Source organism: Lagenorhynchus albirostris, chromosome 10 (assembly GCF_949774975.1).
Source record: "Lagenorhynchus albirostris chromosome 10, mLagAlb1.1, whole genome shotgun sequence".
Taxonomy (NCBI): Eukaryota; Metazoa; Chordata; class Mammalia; order Artiodactyla; family Delphinidae; genus Lagenorhynchus; species Lagenorhynchus albirostris.
The window spans coordinates 32,040,551-32,061,722 of NC_083104.1; the positions used below are offsets into that span (position 1 = coordinate 32,040,551).

At 36.4% G+C, this 21,172-nt stretch overlaps 2 protein-coding genes across 13 annotated transcripts in view; one reads left to right on the plus strand and one right to left on the minus strand.

The window, feature by feature from the left end:
- Positions 1–21,172, minus strand: part of APPL1 (adaptor protein, phosphotyrosine interacting with PH domain and leucine zipper 1) — a 49,237-nt gene that overhangs the window by 596 nt on the left and 27,469 nt on the right. For 3 of the 5 annotated variants that reach the window (XM_060161533.1, XM_060161535.1, XM_060161534.1), the window contains one exon: positions 19,192–20,466. In XM_060161533.1, coding sequence (XP_060017516.1) covers positions 20,320–20,466 — 147 coding nt within the window. In that variant the 3' untranslated portion in view covers positions 19,192–20,319. Of the gene's footprint in view, positions 1–19,191; positions 20,467–21,172 lie in introns of those variants that run through there. The other 2 variants (XR_009542753.1, XR_009542754.1) reach the window with 2 other exon arrangements.
- On the plus strand, positions 577–20,553 carry ASB14 (ankyrin repeat and SOCS box containing 14). 8 transcript variants are annotated; one of them, XM_060161538.1, is made up of 11 exons: positions 577–731; positions 1,330–1,471; positions 4,382–4,426; positions 4,887–5,020; positions 5,118–5,276; positions 7,489–7,734; positions 10,992–11,163; positions 11,633–12,179; positions 13,816–13,969; positions 14,705–14,905; positions 20,389–20,553. In XM_060161538.1, exons 2-10 carry the CDS (start codon positions 1,350–1,352, stop codon positions 14,881–14,883), a joined length of 1,758 nt encoding a protein of 585 aa, XP_060017521.1. In that variant the 5' UTR covers positions 577–731; positions 1,330–1,349; the 3' UTR covers positions 14,884–14,905; positions 20,389–20,553. The 8 variants fall into 8 exon arrangements, with proteins under 8 accessions (XP_060017521.1, XP_060017523.1, XP_060017525.1 ...); XM_060161539.1 differs by having other exon boundaries at positions 724–745; XM_060161540.1 differs by lacking the exon at positions 4,382–4,426 and having other exon boundaries at positions 4,889–5,020.

Here is a 21,172-nt window from a genome sequence, read left to right on the forward strand (position 1 = left end):
TGGAGGGAAATCCTACACACTTGAGGTGGTATCATGCTTCTTGGCATCTGCTTCATATTTAATTGGAAATGCCAGGTGGGCTCTTTGTTATTTTTAGTAGTTATTATTCTTATTATTTAGTATGCACTTAACGTATTAGTGTATATTAACAATTTTTAAACATTTCAACAAAACAAAATTATAGTCAAAATTTTACTACCATGTTTTTATTATCTTATTTTATTATCTTTTATTCCTTCCTTAGGATTCCCTGGACATTTTAGGCCGCAGCTGTGTAGTCCAAAGAAAATGTAGGTGCAGCATCCTAGTGAATCAGGACCATTGGGACAGTCACTTTTGATAATTCAGTCAGTGCAAAATGTTTGGCCTCTCTGAAGTAGAAAATTGATTCTGGTTTGTAGTGTCTATGTGCATGAGCCCTAAGAGAACAAATTCACTTCACATGGCCAACCCCCTGCAAAAGCATTTTATTCCAGGAATAGAATGTTTAATCTTTTAAATTTAATGAATACAGCAGTGAAAAAAAGAGATCATGTTTTCAAACAGAGCTAAACCACATATAAAAAACAGGGAGAATGTGCCAGACTGTCTTATGATCAAGTATTTATAGTAAAGCTATTAATGGAATGGTCACTACACGGGAGTGGAGATCCTAAATATAAATGAAAATTCTGATGTGCTAATCCTTAACAGTGAAAACTTCAGTGCTGTCCTAAAGGATATAATAAAAGGTAAAAAGTCTTTGGTATGTGATCAAACCTATTCTATGCTAAAACTGAAATGTTCTTTTAATACCATTGAGATGTTGCCTAGTAAAATATATCGGGGTTTTTTTTCCCACTATTCCTGTTACATGTTATGAGAATATATTTATTCCTATAACATGTTTATTTTTAGTATTTACTAACTAAATAAAATATTATTTTCAGCATTATACTCCCTGCGTGTAGGAAAGATATTCTTTGGAGTGAGAGCTACAATTAATGAGAAAAACTCCTAAGCCAAGTTTAAAATAGATTGATATGAACATTTTCATAGTTACAATGGCACTGACCTAAGTTTTATATGAAAGGTTGTGTTTCCTGAATAAGCTTTAAGTAGATGGCTGCTCATGGAAAACTTTTAATTTATGTTGAATCTGTGTCAGTTCAGAAAACTGTTTGGGGTTTTCAAAAAAATTTTTAATGAATATTTTGTGTTCTAAATTTTGCACTTTTTCATTTATCAATCCTATTAATTTTTTAGTTTTCTGAATTTCATTTATAATTGTAATCAGTTGATAATCTTTCACAACTGGAAAAATATTTTTAATTCATTTTGACTTTAAAGTAAATCTGTCTGCATTTCACATGGATAATTACACCAGTGATGAAGACATAGACAATGAGTTTGACACCCAGCTCATCATTCAACAGAGTTTACAGGATATTCACAAGCCGGAAACTACACAGCAGTCACCTGAAGATGAGAGGTAATGGTATCTCACTGGCAACATAGTATAAGTATTCAACAGTTGAGCCTTGTCATAAGCACTGATGCTAGTGTTGTGACAAAAACAGAAGAGAGGGTCAGAATCCAAGGAGCTGAATATCTATGAGACTTGATGTGTGACCAGACAGGAGAAATTTGGAAATAATTCAGAATTTAATCAGGCAGTAAAGAAAATAATAGCCAGGACATGGAAGCAACCTAAATGTCCATCAACAGAGGAGTGGATAAAGAAGATGTGGCACATATATACAATGGAATATTACTCAGCCATAAAAAGGAACGAAATTGGGTCATTTGTAGAGACATGGATGGACCTAGAGACTGTCACACAGAGTGAAGTAAGTCAGAAAGAGAAAAAAAACAAGTATCTTATATTAACACATGTATGTGGAATCTAGAAAAATGGTATCAGTGACCTTATGTGCAAAGCAGAAATACAGACATAGACATAGAGAACAAATGTATGGATACCAAAGGGGAACGGGGTGGGGAGGGAGGAATTGGAAGACTGGGATTGACACATTGATATTATTGATACTATGTATAAAATAGACAACTGATAGGAACATACTTTATAGCACAGGGAACTCTACCTAATGCACTGTGATAACCTAAATGGGAAGGAAGTCCAAAAGGGAGGGGATATCTGTATGTATATGGCTGATTCATTTTGTAGTGCAGTGGAGGCTAACACAACATTGTAAAGCAACCATACTCCAATAAAAATTAATTTAAAAAAAGAAAGAAAATAGTTGGAGGAGGTTACTAGCAAATATGGGTGAGGAGAGGCAGATGAGAAATCAGAAAGAAATACATGAGGATATGTAAGACTAGAGAACACTAATGCATCTTTTCTTTGGGGAGCTAAGGAAATGCATAAATCCAACCAAGACACAGAAACCTTAGTAGGGTAAAGTCTTTAATCTACTCAAATCAAAAGGAGTAATTATGTAAACTTAAACCCAGAAGAGACTAACCCCTTCCGAAGGGTGTGAACTCAGAGTTCTGGTATGACAGCACTAGAAAAGGACCCCATGGATCCCCCAGTGGAGTAAGATAATTGCCCTGGATATGGGCTGTCTGCGGCCAAGCACAGCTAGTCAAATGCTCTCTGGGTGATCAGCAACTTCAAGCCCCTGAGTAGTTACAATTATTTTTCAGGGGTATTAAACCCATTTGCTTGGGGTGGTGACCTCTATTTGCCTGATGGAGGTAAAATGGGATAAATGTGTTTTAACCCCAAGAGATTTTGTAATTAAATACAGAGATGTTGGAGTATATCAAACCTACAGTATTTTTTTTTTAAGTAACATACTCATGGAGTGATCACTGTGTGCCACACTATTCTGAGCATTTCATAAATATGTATTAACTCATTTAAATTCTAATTCTTGTTACCTCTCTATGTGGTAGGTACTATTATTTTCCCCATTTAGAGATGAGGTGACTGAGGCATAGCATAGAGAAATTAAATGACTTACCCAAGGTCACAGAGCTAGTAAGTAATGAGCCAGGCAGCCTGGCTTCAGAGTCTGCATTCTTTACTACACTATTCCTACACTTTTATGTTAAATTTAGGAATAATCTTTAAATAGTTAAAAGTTTTGTAAATAAATTGGATTTCATTGGGTTACCTGTTATATTAGCCTTGTGATTAAACCTTGTGATTAACTTTGAAGTCATGATTTTAGGTTGAAAGGCATAAGAGATTTTGATTAAGAGTACTGAAATGTTTCAAAGAAATTAAAATTGACTACAGTTATAAATTTCAGTCATTAGACTTGCAAGAATTGTATGATACTTAGCAAGGCTTGCTGATTTGATCAGGCACTTGAAGGAATTAGGAAAATAGAATATACTTGAGACAGGAGCAATAAAGCCCCCCCTCACCAAAAGATGTCCCAAGTCCTAATCCCCAGAACCTGTGGATATGTAACCTTACATGGCAATGGAGAATTAAGGCTGCAGATCGAATTAAGGTTGCTAATCAGTTGACTTTAAGATAGGGAGATTGACTAAATTTTAAGTAGGACAGATTGTCTAAGGGAATTTATTTCTTTCAAGCTGGGTTCATTGAATAATCAAAGGAAAAGGGAAGGTGACAATCCTTATTTACTAGAGTTTAAAATAATATAAAATTTATAAGTTGAGCTTTTTAAATTAATATTTTTAATTAATATTAATTTTTAATAATAATTATTAATAATTTTAAATTAATATTAATTAATATTTTAATAAAAATATTACTTTAAAAAACTGCTGATTGTGTTTTTTGAATACAGATTCTGATCATGAATATTTTTTAAAACTTACACCATGATTATTTACTATTTTTTTAAATAATAATTTTTGCTAGAATCAGTGACATTATAGAGTGGCCATTTAAATTTTACCATGTGACAATGTGACATTTCAGTCCTAGGCATGTTTGATTCAGTTCAGCAGACACTGATTGAAGGCTAACTGTAATCCAGGCTCTCAAAGTTCTTGCCCTAAAGAAGCTGATGAGGGAAGACACATGGGAGGGGAGTTTCCCTGGAACACATTAAGGGCCATACTACATTTTCTTTTTCCTTTTTTTTTTTCTGAATATATATACATATATGTTTTATTTATTTATTTTTTGAAACATCTTTATTGGAGTATAATTGCTTTACAATGGTGTGTTAGTTTCTGCTTTATAACAAAGTGAATCAGCTATACATATACATATATCCCCGTATCTCCTCCCTCTTGCGTTTTGAAGTATTTCTATTATGCCTCAGTCATTGCCTCATATGAGTTCATTCCTGGTTAACTACTATTGCCTTTACCCCTTCCTTTTGTTTTATCAAATGCCTTAGTTTTTTCCTCAGTTTTGGAATTACATTCATATGTTTTTTCTCTGCAGCTTTTTGATTGCAGACTGTAAGAGGATAGTTGAAACAATAGAGACAGTTAAGTACTCTTCCTATTCTATCCCCTTCAACTTGTGGTAAGATGTAATGGTGACAACTGGTAGCATTTCCCCTCTAAGTTCAGGAAGCCTAGAAGCAGGATCTCCCAAGTGCCGAACACTATGGGGTCAACAGCTAATTGTCAAGAGTCTGATGGGGCCTCTCCTGGGAGAAACTACTTCAGCAAAATTTAGCAAACAGTTCCTGGGCTCCTCGGTGGACAGAGCTGTTTTCTGTATGTAACAAGATGACGGGTATTCACAGGTCCAGGTGGTATGGAATGCTAGATGAAAGACCTTACTGCTTGTTTGTCCTATGCCATTTAAATTTGTCTTTCATTAAAGGTAGTGCTAGAATACTGTTGTCTCATGCACTAACCTTGATGATGGAATTCAGAAGCAGTATGGGCTGCCTTGTATATGTGCCAAATGTGAATATGTTCTCATTTGACTTGTTAATAGGTAAGGAAGATGTATTGTCAGGGTTGACCAAGTACCATTCTGCTTTTGATGAAGCAGATGAGATAGGCTGGCTTCCTCTCCATAAGGCTGCAGTGCAATTAAATAAGAACATTTTGGAAATAACCCTGAAAGGTAAACTCCCTTTATAACTCTTATTGATGCTTCTGAGAAATAAATTTAAAATTTATTTCTGTATCTTAATCTGTGTGGTCTAATGGATTTATTTCAGCTTCAAAACCCAGTGTGTGGGAGCAAACCACCAACAATGGTGAAACACCACTTTTTTTGGCTGTCAGCCATTGCCTCTTAGAAAATGTCTGTTTTCTTCTTCTCAATGGCTGCAATCCAAATGCCAAGAACGTCGAAGGCAATTCTCCTCTTCTTACAGGTAAATTAACACGTTAGCTCTGGATAACAGTCTGTGGCTCTGAGTGTCCTCCAGGCCCACAGGTTTCAAAGGCAGTTTCTTGTGCATAGTTGCAGCAGTGTCACTCTGGTGCCAAATAACCACACATGGGTACCTGACCCTCAAGAAGCTTTATATAGGCTGGCCTGTGAGGTGGCCTGAGGGAAAGTCTCTGCCCAATTATGAGCTGATCATTTTTACATGGTACCTCAGTTGAACAAGTTAATTCTTGTATAACAAATATAGGAAAGGAGCAGAGTAGGAAGAAGCAGCCAATGGTTGGGTAAAGATGGCAGATTAAATATGAATGAGTAATTCTGCTGCCTCCTGAGTCTTCAGGAGGATTACAGTTCGTCAAGTGTTTTAAAGGGTTAAGATACAAAGAATGGGAAGAATGGAAGAGGAGACAACAATAACATGATTTTTAAAAATCAGAAGAGCAGATGGATGACTAGTAAGTGTCAAGAAAGCCAAATCTTAACTTGAAGTGGGGAAAGCCAAAAACCAGCACAGTTATAGCAAAAGGCTGGAAATTGTTGGCTATACTTACCTCATGGAGCAGGGATGAAGGATGGGCAGCTAAAATAGAAAAATTGGTTGAAAACTACTAAGAAACAAGTAGTCAGGTATCTAGATCACTTCTCTCAATCCACCCTGCTGGGTCAGACTCTTCCCCCACCCAGCAGAATTTCGGGAGTTTTTTCTCTGAAAAGTGTGAGCAAAGGCTCTCTGGACTGGGGGTTATTTGGCAAGGGCAAGAGCGCTGGATTGAAAACACTGGAGGAATTAAGCACATAGGCTGAGATCTCCCAGTTCTTCACCAAATTCTAGAAAGCCAGCAGCTAGAACTTCACCCTCCAAGAGGAGGCTTCTTTGGAGAATCTGATCAGCTCAAAGAGAAAGAACTAAAAATACTAAAACTGGAGGTTCCCCAACAAATAGCCCAGGCATATTAACCTACAGTTAAGACCACAGTCAATGTTTAGAATTTCTAGGCAGATTTTTAGTCCCCAGCTCTTAATCATGAGCAGACATCCAAGGACTATCTGAGGAAAGTCTTCAACAAAGATAAACAACTTGGAGGAAACAGATTATTTAGGGGAAAATAAAAGGTAGGGGGAAATTATCATTAATTTCCTCAGAGAAATCAATGAAAATTAATGAACTAGCAGGACACTACTAAAAAAAAAATGAAGAACAAAACAGAAAACACTCTTGAAAATGAAAAATATGACGGCAGAAATTAAAAAAAACTCAAATGCGAGGAGATAAAGTTAGGAAAGCTTCCAGAAGAAGAAGATAAGAAATGAAAAATCAGTAAGAAGAATAACTAAGAGAACTAGGATGATAACTGAAGAGGAGCAGCCTGTGAGTAACAGGAATGGTAGAAAGAGAACAGACAACATAGAGGCAATATACCGTCAATGAGACAAGTCTAGAAAATTATTTCCTAAAACAAAGGACATGTTTCATCTTTCCAAAATGAAAGAGCACACAAAGTGCCAGCTCAATGAATTACAAAAGACCCAACACTCTTGGCGCTCTATATTCCTAGTCTTAGTGCAGTTATAGCCCTTGATATGGCACATTATAAATGGTTGTGAGCAGAATTCATGCTGATTCAGTGTCTAACGCCTAGCAAGATTCCCCAAACACAGCTGGTGCCAACAATTAGCAAATGGATAGGGAGATGGATAAATTAAGGTGCTCTAGAATCTTGAAGGACTAAAGATTATCATCCAATGCAAATTAACAGCAGAAATGCCAATTAGAGAATATTGGTTAACAAAATGTGAGGTTAACAATAATTTCCTAATTATTGCTGTTTTTGTTTTTCCTCATGTAAAGCAGCTACAATCGTTTCTAGGACTGTACTAGGTACTTAAGTTCCCATTTTCTTGAGAACATAAAGATGATGAATGAAAACTTTGTTTTTCAGCTACATAAGCAGCCAACAGACAATGAATAATTGGTCATGGTTTACAGAAAAGCAAATAGCCTATTGATGTAAAACACTGTTAATATTATTTGATATATGCCTCATTTTACAATCCGTTTCCTAAACACCAAATGCTGGTACATGGGGGATAGGTAGGAAGAACTCCTTAAGAAGCCTGAGGGAAACTAGCTGATCTGATACTCTGGCCTTAATTTCCGGTTGAACATGATGCCTCCCTCACTTCTAATCTCCCAGCTGTTCTACAGGACTCCTACGATATGGCCGCCTTGCTGATCAGCCGTGGAGCAGATGTCAATCTGCGGTGTGTCAATGAGAAGACAGCTCTCCACGAAGCAGCCAGGCTGGGCAGACGGGACATAGTGAAGCTCCTGCTGGTTTCTGGGGCCCACCCTGACCCAAAGAGCTCCTACGGATTCACTCCTCTTGCTCTTGCTGCCCAAAGCGGACACACTAAAACCATGGAACTATTACTGCAGAAAGGCAAGATTTTCCTATACAGTCAGCACACTACTAAAGGATAACATGACCTAAGCGTTCTCCTCTTTATGGAGAGCTTCAGTGTAATAGAAGTTAACATTTTATTTAAGCCTAACTTAATATTTTATTGAAGTGTGTGTTAATATTAGCTATTGAAAGAGCCTAAAATAGGGATTGAATATTTCTTATTTGCTGTGAAGCAGTTTCCCTAAAATTACTAGGATGCAGGTTACTCTTTTATTTAATGTACCCTGACCATGTTAAGAGGATGGTTGTTTTTTGTTTAATTTTTTGTGTGGTGGTGTTCTTTTCTAGATTCATAGAATGAAACACTCCACAACATCCCCTTCACATTGTCTCTGCCTAAGCTAAGTTATGAGGCAGTCCAACCTGTTACCAGATGAATTAAGTTGTTAGGAAATTCTTCCTGATTTCTTCTCTTTGGGTCCCAGTTCTCCCCTCTAGTAATAAACAAAACTCTGAGAGAAGGGGAAGGCAATTTATATGTATTGAGTACTCTCTAAGCACCAGGTATTAAGTTACTTATTTTATCTCAAATAATCTTCTACAAACCCTGTGAGGTAGGCATTATCCTCATTTTACCCTTGAGGAAAGTGAGGGTCAGGGATGGTACCAGTTGTAGAACTTCCCTTCAAACACGCCCTCCCCTGCCACCCGTGCTATAGCTGTGGCCATCTTATATCCTGGTTTAACTGGCAGAGATCCTAGCTCAGAGAACTGTCTTTGAGGAGACCCTCATTGATGACACTGTTAGAAGAAGCAGTGTAATATCTAAAGCTTTTTTTTGAAGAAGCAAATCTTTACCAAGATTTAATAAAGTCCCAATATTAGAATTATCTTCTTTATTCTCCTCCCCATTTGCATCCAGAAGTCTTATTTCTTTCTCTAACAATAGACGGTCCTGGTGTCCAATTTTCTAGACTGCAGGGACTCCTACATTTAAGAACAACTTTCTGCTTTCTAGACTTACCTAAATCTTTCCTATCATATAGGGGAGGCTAGTTCCCAATCAATGGCCGTAAGACCTTTTAAGTAAGATGTTTTAAATGAGTGATACCAGAGATGTCTAAAGTTATTAGCTGGAATAACAAAGTAAACACTGGATCCTTCATCTACACAAAAAGAGCAACCTTTTGTGTAGATCATTGATTAAAATATAAAGAAACAGGAGAGGCGACAGATTTTAAATCCTTAACCTTTCAAAGAAACCAGTATCGGTTGACCTCAGTGAGGTCAGTGAGGGAGCATTTCCCTTAGGTAAGCCCCTTATAGTCATTTGCACATAGCTACTAAATAGAAGAGCCAAGCTTTGAACCCACATCTGTCTCATTCCAAATCACATTACTTTATTACCCTGCACTGCTAGAGTGGCAACATGGCATCATAGAAATAGCACCTGGGTCTGGCCCACCTGTACATGAATCCCGACTACCTTGCTTACTAGTTGTGCATCTCTGGTGAAGTAATTTAATCTCAATGAAACTCAGTTTCTTCATCTTTAAAATGAAGATATTAGCATCTACTTCCTAGGGTTGTTGTGAAGTTTAGAAATTATTACATACATAAAGAAACCAGCACATAGTCAGTACTCATTACATGGGGGCTTATTAGACATTTCTTAATGCATTCTAGGAATGGCGTTCTGGGGGAGCCACTATATTCTTTTTTTTTTTAATTTTCAAAATATTTTAATCCATTTACAAATTTTTCAATTAGACAAAAATATGCAGGAAGGGGTTATCTAATTGAGTGATGATAATCAAGACATATATATTATGTGTATTAGCAAAAAATGTAAATAAGTTCTTCAGTAAAAGAAAAAACATGGTGCATATAATAGATTTCTCATAGTTCTATGTAGAACTTTCACTAAAAGAACACCCACCTAAAATGGATTATTCCTCATCAAATGCTACAGTGAGAATTCTTCTGTAGGAAGCATTTTATGGATTCCTTCCAGAACATAGAGAAGATAATCTGTCTTCTAGGAATTCATTTTCAAGATGGATTATTCAATGAATGGCATCATTTGGGTACCCCATTCTGCACTTGTAAGGAGGGGACATAATTTTCCAAAGACTGAAGTCACTTTCATCTCTCCTCCTACGATACAACTCCACTTAAGTCTGGAGTTTTGCATCTAAAACTATATGAACTTTTAAGACTGAGATCTTATTCATCATAATCTTTTCCATGAAGAAAGATCTTTCAATTTCCTCCAAGTTGAAACAGCAATAGAGTGCCATTCCATGTAAAGCACAATGACACCATATCAATTAGGAATAATATATTGAAATAGAATTTGTATGTGGATGATATTGCCAAAATAAAGAACAGAGAAGAACAAATGACTGTGATGAGCCAACATACACCTTAAATGGGCTTTGGCTTACTGCTTACACATGCAAGACAGTCAATAAATATTAGAGTCCTTATATTCTGAAGATTATGGAGTCCACACTAAAGTCACTGTATCTTTTTTATATGAGTTGTGAAGGTGCCCAGAGTGTCCTCCTATTCTTTTGTCCATTCGAATGCTACTCTTTCTTCAAAGCCTTTACTGAGAGGCCTTCCACAACTGACCCCAAATTCCTCCCTTCTTCCTTCACCTCCCAGCCCTGCTCACAACTCCAGCCCTGAGATCTTCAAGAAGACAGCCTGTATCTGTACTCTTATTATCCACACCACTCACACAGCACTTAGCTTACAGGGTACTACAATATACCCTTTTAACTATCAGCAGTCCCTATCTTCAACTAAAAACAGCTAGTGTCTCTTAGTATGAACAGTCTCCTAGGAACAAGTTAAAATAGAACAAATATGCTTTTCCACCGTAAGATCTTCATTAGATGTCATGGTGACATAGTTCAACAGGATTGTTAGACCATCTTACAGTGTGTTATGAGGTAAGCGAGCTTTTGTATGCTGGTCTGGAAATAAAACCATCTTCTATAAAATTACTTCTCCTGGGATTTTTAAGTTAGAAACAAATAACTTATAAAATTACTCTGAAAGCCAACCTACTTATAACTTAGAGACTGCTTACACCATTTTCTCTCCCCAACTAGTTTGTAAACTGTCTGAGACAGGAGGTACATACTTTATGTCTTTGATTCTTAGTGTTTTCCTAGAGTAGCTGCTCAATAATTGCTTTTTGGTAGTGGTGGTACACTTTTAAGAATACTTAAGCAATACAGTGGAAAAGACTCTTTGCATAACATCACTCTTTCTCCTCCTAGGAGCTAATGCTCTTGGTCAGGCCTCTGATTCTTCTTCCATCTTACTTGAAGCAGCTAGTGGAGGAAATCCAGACTGTGTAACTCTCTTGCTAGAGTATGGAGCTGATGCCAACATCCCTAAGAATTCAGGCCACCTGCCCATTCATGTGGCAGCTGACAGAGGCCACTTGTTGTAAGTTCAACTACATTATTGCAAATAATAGAAATAGTAATAGCCATGGGGTTTTGGAGGGGGGGGCAGCTTCTGGGAATTTTATATTCTTCATCTCTGATCCTACAACTCCAACACCCCTTTTAAAGGTGAGAAACTCTTGACCAGCTAGAAAGTGGTAAATTCAGACATCCTCTGTAGACCCTGAAGAGACATAAAACTATTTTATTTTCAGGTCGTTTGGCAATATGGGGAGCCTCAGGTTTCACTGACTGGGGTAATTCTGAGTTTTATATCTACACCTTAGTTTCATTTAACTTTACGTGGTATCTGAGTTTTTGGATGCAGGACTATGCTTTTTTTTGGTTGGGGTGTCTAAAAACCAACTGATGCTAATACCATCTAGTGCTAGTATAAAGCAATCATATACAGGTCAATGCAGCATCTTAACAAAAACTATTTTTTAATGCACTTTGAAATTCTTTCTCAGGGCTCTGAAGATTTTGGTTCCAGTCACAGATTTTGCTGCCATTAAGCGGAGTGGCATCAGTCCAGTTCACTGTGCAGCAGCAGGAGCACACCCCAAATGCCTGGAACTTCTCATCCAGGCTGGGTTTGATGTAAATTTCATGCTAGATCAGAGAATTCGCAAACACTATGATGACCACAGGAAGTCAGCTTTGTATTTTGCTGTATCAAATGGTGACCTCTCTTCAGTTAAGCTGCTTCTGAGTGCTGGAGCTCTGCCTAATCAAGACCCAGTTAACTGCCTCCAGGTAGCCCTGAGGATGGGCAACTATGAGCTGATAAGCCTGCTGCTACGGCATGGGGCCAACGTTAATTACTTCTGCAAAGTCAACCCTTTACATTTCCCATCAGCACTTCAATACACGCTGAAAGATGAAGTCATGCTCAGGATGCTGTTGAATTATGGGTATGACACAGAGCGATGCTTTGACTGTCCTCATGGAGACAAAGTTCATCCCTTCTATACTTTTGTTGAAGGCTGGACATCTACAGTTATCAAAGATACTATGGTAAGTGCACAGTATCGGCTGTGTCACCCTATGTAGTCATTATCCGTGTCCCTGAACTACAGCAAAAGATAAAACTCCATCCCCTCCAGAAGCTCATGGAGGGAAAGATTTTAATACGATAAATATATGATAAAATAAACATGATAGTAGAAAGATGTAAAAGGTATAGAAACAGAAGAAAAAGTGATTTAACTCTAGTTAATGAAGCAACATCTGAACAAGGCTGTGAAAAATAAATGCAGCCTTATATACCAGTTATGTTTTTTCTTTGAAGAAGTGAGTTATCTAGCTAAAATGTTTCTGGGTTCCTGATACTTGTACCCCTAGGTTTTTGGCTCTAACATTTGATTAATGGATTTCTTTGGTCACAGTTTGATGAAAAAAGGATCACAATAAATATAGTTGACCACTCTCTTCTTGAGACATTTTTCTCTTAGCTGTCATCACACCACAGTCTCCTATTTTCCCCCTACTTAATTGGTCACTTCTATTTTCCCCAACTTGAGCTCTTCCCCTGATTTTTCAAATAGCTGCCACCCTTCAGGTCTCATTTCAGGTGTTACCTCCTCATAGAGGCCCTTCCTTATGCATCTTACCTAAGGTAGTTCTGTTCCCTAATCATTCTCTTTAATGCTTTTCATTTCTTTTATAGTACTTATCGGTTTCTGAAATTCTTAATATTTTACTGATTATGTATCTCCCCCACAAATACATGAATGTAAGCTCTTGTTCACCACTTTCCTCAGCTTACAGATCTGTGCTTAGCACACAATAGATGCACTATAGATACCTGAATTCATATTATTAAAATCTGAAAATATAAATAAAATGGAGAAAGAACTTTGAGTCAATTCTGAAAAGGAAAATATTTTAATATTGTATATTACTTTTAGGTTATGATTAATGTAGAACTTGGTATTTAAGCAATATGTCATCTTGTATTATTTCCTGACTTTTCATATAGTATTATTTGCCTTCTTACATGGGCATCTTGTGTAAGGACATGTAAATTACTTAAAGGCAGAAACTATCATACGTTTCAAGTATCAGAGTGGGAATAGGTTATGAATGATAGAAAACCCCAAATAAGAGAGGCTCTAATAAGATGGCTTACTCCCCTCTCCTATAAATAAAGGCGAGAGTAAATAGACTTCTAATTGGACAGTTCCCTGATTCACAGGAGAAACTCACATCCACAGTCCAACCAGCAGGAAGGCAGGCAGGAGGAAGCAGCACACACCTTGCTCTTCCTTTAACAGCATTCTGGAAGTTGCTCACACTTCCATTGACATCTCATTGGCTAGACCTTAGTCAGATGGCCACATCTAGATGCAAGTGAAGCTGGAAAGGTAATCTTTATTCCACACAGCCATGCAGGCAACCAAAGGGGATAAAAGCTATTAGGTAACAGTCTGTTTTAAACCCTCGTATCTTATAAAGTTTGGAAGACTTGGTAGTAAATATTTTTCCAAATGTTAGAGCTAAGAAATATTTTCTTGTTCAACACCTTAGTTTATAAATGAGGAACTTCAAACCTTGGTTCTTGACTCCGAGTTTAGTGTTCTTTTTATTACTGTGTTAAACCACAGATACTTAGTTTTCCATTTACTTGCATAGTTCTGATTTTCTTCCTCAGTTCTGCGAAGTAATAACTTTGTCATGGCTGCAACATCTCTCTGGAAAGGTTGTTCGAGTGATGCTTGATTATGTTGATCAAGTTAGGATCTGTTCAAAGTTGAAAGCTGTGCTCCAAAAACAGAGGCTCTGGTCAGAAATCCATTTTATCTTGAGTGAGTATTTTTCTTTCTTGACGATTCTTACCAAAAAATACTAACTGAACTCTTATTTCTTTTGTAGAACATTGTTCTCTTCAGTTAAAAGCTTGACCTAAAGAAACGAAGAAAAATACTATTCCTATCTAAAAAATGTTACCATTTACAACTACACTTAATTTGTACTTACTACCATTTCCCAATAGATAAAATCTGTTAGGTAATTATTTATTATATAGGTAGATAATACTTTTCTTCTGATCCTGTGGAACACCATAGACACAGGAATTAAAAACTATGAAATGGCACTAAAAACAGGGATGAGAAAATGCTAAGATCTAAGGCTACAGAGGATATTAAATGACCCTTCAAATCAAATTCTTTCACAGTAGCACATAAGTCAAATTAAGAAGAATTTCTTTCATATAATTTCCCCACAGGTAGTGATCTTTAGTTTTTAGCCTGACCCCAAGGGGCAGGACAGGGGGTTAATACACACAGGTGTAGGAGCTTTAGGTCTCACAGGCCAGACCCACAACTGATGCCAGTCTTTGGACTCTAACGTGACATGGCTCTGAAACCACAGCTACGAGATTTGCAGTGAGAAGTGGAAAGCTATTTCCCAATTAACTTTTCCATTTGGTCACAGCAAATGAAAATCTTGGGGGCTTAAGTATAAAATACATTTGCTAAAGATCACTAAAAAATGAAGCAATTCTTTCTTTTGGATAATGTGCCTGTTTTTCATTTTAGCAAACCCTCGCTCCCTGAAACATTTGTGCCGCCTCAAGATCCGGAAGTGTATGGGACGTTTACATTTGCGCTGCCCCATCTTCATGTCATTTCTTCCGTTACCCAATCGTCTAAAGGCATATGTCCTTTACAAAGAATATGACCTTTATGAACAAGGAATTTTCACAGGAACCTGGTAATCAAACTATTCTGGATGAAAAGGTATATAATTCCACAGATGTCTTTCTTAAAATGTGACTTGTTACATTGATTCATATTTCTCACTTTACCTAGCAACTAAAATTTCAATGCAGTCTACATTCTTTAAAAAGTCACTCTGAACATAGCCTCTCAACAGATGGCTGGCATTCTGAAAGGCAGTTTTGTAAAAATAAAACCCAAACAGTAAAAATTTCAATTAACTAAGATACATCAGTTCTAATGCTGTATTCATCTTACATTAAATGTATAAATCCACATTTCTACATGCTCAAAATAATAAATGCTACCTCTGATAATTCATAATTCTTAACAGTAATCCTTCTTATAGAGAAGTACATATATAAAATGTCTTAGTGACTGCAGTGAATAAAGTATTGACCCCAGTACATGACCCTAAAATTAGCTGTTCTTGTACAAAAGTCCCAAGGCCAGCTTAGTGTCTGTTTACTTGCAGAGTCCATTACTGAGGTAATTCAGTTAATTGAAAGAGAACCTTCAATTGCGATTTCATCATTAATGGGATACATGCGTTCCTTCTTCCTACAAAACCCTGGCTAAGGGTTGCCATTTACTGGTTAATGTGATCACTACAAGTGTTTTCAAATGGATGATGGCTTATGATTTCTGTACTGAACCTAGTCGACTACTAGACACAGAGGAGGGGCTCACTGATAGAAGCAGTTATAGGTGTTAGTTTAAAATTTTATTTCTATATATTCTGTGCTGCATTTAAGTACAGGTTTCTGTATGTGGAAGCGAGGAAGGAAACTAAGAAGACATTCATTCAGCCATACCTGTGTACCATTATATGGCACATCAACAGAGAGAACAGAGAGGCAGCATGATGACCACAGGCCCAGTCAGTTATAGCTTGATGTTTATATGTTTAGTCTTAGCATACTTTTTTTTTAGCATAATATAGTCCTTCTTAAGGAAACTGAAGTTATATGATTTCTTTCTGATGTAGGAATTCATGGCTATACAGACTATTTCAGTAAGCACAGACTTAAAATTACTAATAATACAGTTTTCACATAAAAAATTTGCAAAATTAGCTGGCATGAATAGTTTTTATTTTTTTTTAAATCAAATTGTGGTGTCTGTTTATAAATGGGTGCTAGATTATATGTATGTCGATACACAAATATATTTAAGATATACATGCACCTAGATAAATTACATAATTCTGAAGTTAATTTCATCCACTCCCTGGACCTTCTACAAGTGTATACATTTTATAAAATTCAAAACAAATTAAAACAAACTGCCAGTAGAAGAACAGAACTTGGTAAGTGCTACAGGAAACCATAAAGAGCACAGGGGATGAATATGCATTAGTATTAAAACTACAGGCCCAAGCCACTTAAGCTGGTGTACACAGTAACCTGACCCTTTAAATTACAGGAATTTCTTTGAATAGGACCCAATATAGCAAGTATACATTGTAACATGTCTAGGGTAATTATTGAAAATTCTCTTAATTTTTCTAAAGGAAAAAAAGTCACTAGATATGAATTAGTATTATTTCCCCATAAGTGACATTTTTTTCCCATTTTAGCTGTTATGGAATTGCAATAGGGTTAGATGTGTAATAACAGTATCATAACAGATTAAGAAAAAGTCCAATTGTTTTATAAGCATCATTTGAAATTACTTGGAGAAGTAAAATTCAGAGTATATATCAAATATTTCATACAAAAAAGACTATAAAAAAATCATGGACTTTATTATACATTAAAAATATCCTAACAGCATATTTCCTGAAGCCTTGTCAGGAATACTTATTTTGACAAAATGAAAAAATAAGTTCTTCACTCCACATGTATACCACCATTACATAAAGTCGAGTTTTTCAAATTTAATTCTAAAGGGAAATGAAGCATAATTTTTAATTGTATATGCATGATTAACAATATCAGTGAAATATGAACCAATTCACTTACATTACAAAATCACCAAATATACAAAGTGGTTTTGCACATTAGTTATAACTTAATCCCCAGTTCTCATATTAACCTAAGTAAATTACACGAGTACAGCTACAAGAGATTAGTTAAAAGTATAATATAGTTCCAGTTTCAAATTATTATGTATTATTAATTAATACGGAAGAAAAAAATCTCATGAAAGAAAAGTAAGCCAAACTTGATAAAAATAAAGTCAAAGGCTTGCTTGCTACAATCAGTGTGTTTGAATATTTAAAGTACAGTTTGAATGCTAGGAGGCTGTTATCAAAACCAATGTTAATATTTTCATTTTATTAATTTGGGTGGCAGAGGTTTTACAAAACACAGGCTCTTAGGGTCTGTCAGCAGGTATAAGAAGATTCAAATCTTAAATACTTGCAGTTCCTATATATAACTCAAAATTAACTCAGATGCCTTTACCACATATGATTATATGTTATGTAGAATGGTATGCATACCCTACTACCCTTTCCTCAAGCATAAAAGTAACATAAATTTACCACCCCTAGACTGTGGAATCTGAGAATTCTTTTGAAATTAAACACGAAGTAATCATTGTAAACATGGCAAAAACTAGACTGGGGACTGTGTTCAAGGCAACAGTTTTAGTCCCTTGTTAGCAAGTTTTCCCAATTTTACAAGGGGGAAGGAATAATCAGTTTCCTATCTATTGACTTCACTACCATAGTTACAAAAGTACTGTTGACATAGGTAGCAAGAGTGCCTAGCAGAATTAAGTAGACTTAATTTCTTTCCTTTTAAAGAATCAGTTTTGTTAATCTCTAAAACCATTAAGTGCAAGTTCAAGTCTGAGAAAGATATCCCAAAATCTAATTCAATCACCACCAAAACATCCAAAAGCTTGAAGGGATTTCAAAGGGTAACAAAGATCAGCTTTAACATTACGCAGAAATCCATGGGGAGCCTTCCTTAAACAAAACACAGAATTTATTAAAGTTGATCCTTAAATATCTGCAGTAATGGAATTGTTCATATGTTTCTACAGTAATGGAACAGAAGTTGAATCATCTAAAATTGTTAAACCCACACATAACTTCTATTTGGCACTGGAAAGCACTTTGGTCTGACCTATAGACATGGGTGTGTTATTGTGGAAATTCCTATCAAAACATGATGTAAAAGGAACCACAAGTCTGTCCAGCATCCCTAAGTCTGCCAGTACCCTTAACTTTAGCCTACACTTTGACCCAGAGTGCTCACCAAGGGCTGTAGTACACTACCATGCAAAGCACCAGCCTAGTAAAACTGCCTCCTAATGCTGACCACCTTCCCTGCACGGTGGCTGACAAGTTACACCTGAACTAAGTGAGGTGACAACTTTATAGTAAAAGACTTACTGAAACAAAAAGCTTACTAATTCTCAAAAAGGTCTTAAAAGCAGGACCTGCCGTGACTAAGCAAATGCTGACCACAGAAGAAATTTCAATTTCTACAAAAGGAATGATACACAAACTACTGTGAAAGCATTCCCTTTAGCAAGGACAAAATAAACTTTCAAAAAGTATTCCATAAATTTCTACTTTTTTACTATATGTTTTGGTAACATAAGGCTTCAAAATAATGATTAAGTAATCATTATTCCCATTTGGCACATGGCTAAAAAAAATCATGATACTATATATAATTATCTATCCCGTTCCTACAGAAAACAATGTATATACAGTGTGAAACACCCACACTATATTGTGAGAACTATATGCCATTTCTAAATCAGAACTAAAAAGAAAAAATTATATGTTAAATAACAAAAGGCTTTTCCCTTGTAAAATTAGTCTTAGTGGCTAATCTCTTGAAAATTTTAAATGCATGACTGTGTAAAATATTTTATTCAATATATTTAACTTGGCCATATATACTTTTACATGTGAAACACAGGAACATAATTTCTATCAGCAATGTTAAAAATCCAAGTTAAAAAAAAAAAGTTTTGACACAGAATTAGGCAGTAGAGAAATGTCATTTTAACCTTGGCACCAGGTTAAAATCCTTCCTGGGTTGACTCTCCTATAACAAGCACTCAATTGCTTTTCAGTCTTTCATGGAATTAGACCTTTCACTCTACTTATTTAAAGAGGACAAGTAGGGCTTCCCTGGTGGCGCAGTGGTTGAGGGTCTGCCTGCCGATGCAGGGGACACGGGTTCGTGCCCCGGTCCGGGAGGATCCCACATGCCGCGGAGCGGCTGGGCCCGTGAGCCATGGCCGCTGAGCCTGCGCGTCCGGAGCCTGTGCTCCGCAACAGGAAAGGCCACAACAGTGAGAGGCCTGCGTACAGCAAAAAAAAAAAAAAAAAAAAAGAGGACAAGTATTTACAATAATTAGTGCAAATTATTCTATTCTCATATATTACTTGCCTTCACGGATATAAAGTGATGATCAGTATTTTATAAAAACATGGAATTATGAAAATACTGTGGGCTATCAGTCTGAAATTTAAAAGATTACATTTTTAAACTAAATTCTGAGAATTTTTAAGCAGGAAACAATTGCTATAGAACTTCTTTCTAAATGTCACTTGATTTTCAATAAAAATTATTTCACACAATGCAGAAAATACAATGTATCCTGTAACAATATCTTTACATGTTAAATCCTAATCTAAAATGTATTTGAACAAAAAAAAAATCCCTTTTAATAAATTCCAAAATCTTATTTTAACCATTACTGCTCTGCAGCAACAATTCAAGTCCCAACCTGAGAACTAAGAATGTGATAATAAAATGCCAAGGGCTGTAGCAATCTTGAACTGAAGACACTTAAGCTTCTTTCCCACTGGCATCAGGTGTAGTACATCAGAGAAATGCGAGCAATCCAAGAAAATGCCCTGAAATCAACAGTACCACCTGCCACAACTTGAAACCTTAAGTCTAAAATCTCTATTCTAATTATTTTGTAAAAGTTCTATTGCACATTTAACATTGTTAAAATATTTGCAAACTTGTAGAATTATCTGTATAAGGATTTTAAACCTATTCAGTCAAAAGCTTCCTCACTGCCAGCAATTGTTCCTAATGAAAGAGAGGGAGCATATCCATGAATACCTGAAGCTGAAGAATAAATGATTTCTTATGGTCACAGCCAATTACAATGCAAGGTAATAAGTTCACAATTTGAAGGAAGAACAGGCTTGAGCAACTGTAATTCCTCAGCAATCTACTTCAGGGATATGAACAGGTTTCTTTTAGACATGTGGAATTTGAAGTTACTGCATAGTATATTATTTCTAAGGGAAAAAAAAAATCAATGCAAACCTAAGTTATCAAGGTCAGTCATAGTTTAAAAAATGAAGTTAAAATAAACAAGCAAATATAAATTTTAGTCTCCTTGATAGTTCAGCATTGTTGTTACCTTGTGCCACTTCACCATAGAAATTGTCAACAAATTCAAAGGGGTGGGGGGCGAATATCAACCAAAAAGTAAGGATAAGTTTATGCTTCTGATTCTCTCTTCTTTCCTTCTTCTCCCAAATCACTCTCTTCTGACTGGCTACTGCTAAGGACAACAAACTGCCCCTCACTACTGGCTTGGTTTGGTCTACTGGAAGCAGCTATCAACCGACTTTGTTCTTCTAAGTCCTAGTGGAAAAGACAGAAAAGAAACTTAAAGTTAATTGTTTGCAATCAAATAGGAAACTAAGCAGTTAAATACATACTTGAGAGCCACTTCAACTCTTCTGTCATAAATATGTATGCATAATTCTGGCAACTTACTGAAAAGAAAGACTACACACAACCAGTGCAACACCAAAGTAAATTTTGACACTTTTCTAGAAAGCCTATAAAAGCCAACATGTCACTCTTCTCCATTTTTATGGCCAACAACTTACATTCAAGCCATCATTATCTCTCATTATAAACTACAGAAAAGGCTCATAATGAATCACTACACATCCCCTCCCTTCCCTCTCTCTAATATATATGTATGTGTGTGTGTGTGTGTGTGTGTGTATACACACACACACACACACACACACACACACACAACTACCACTGATGAAAGCCATATATATATCTCCTCTCAAAAGACCTACTTTGACAGAGACAACCTTCCAACCTCTTCTGGAATATGTAGTATGTTTGCTAAACAGCAAGTCACACTACATGTCAATATAACTATAATGTAAACATTGTATCAGAAGACAGATGTCAGGAATTCCCTGGCAGTCCGGTGGTTGGGACTCCGAGCTCTCACAGACAAGGGCCCCGGTTCAATCCCTGGTTGGGGAACTAAGATCCCACAAGCCGTGCGGCGCAGCCAAGAAGACAGATGTCATCCTTTTCT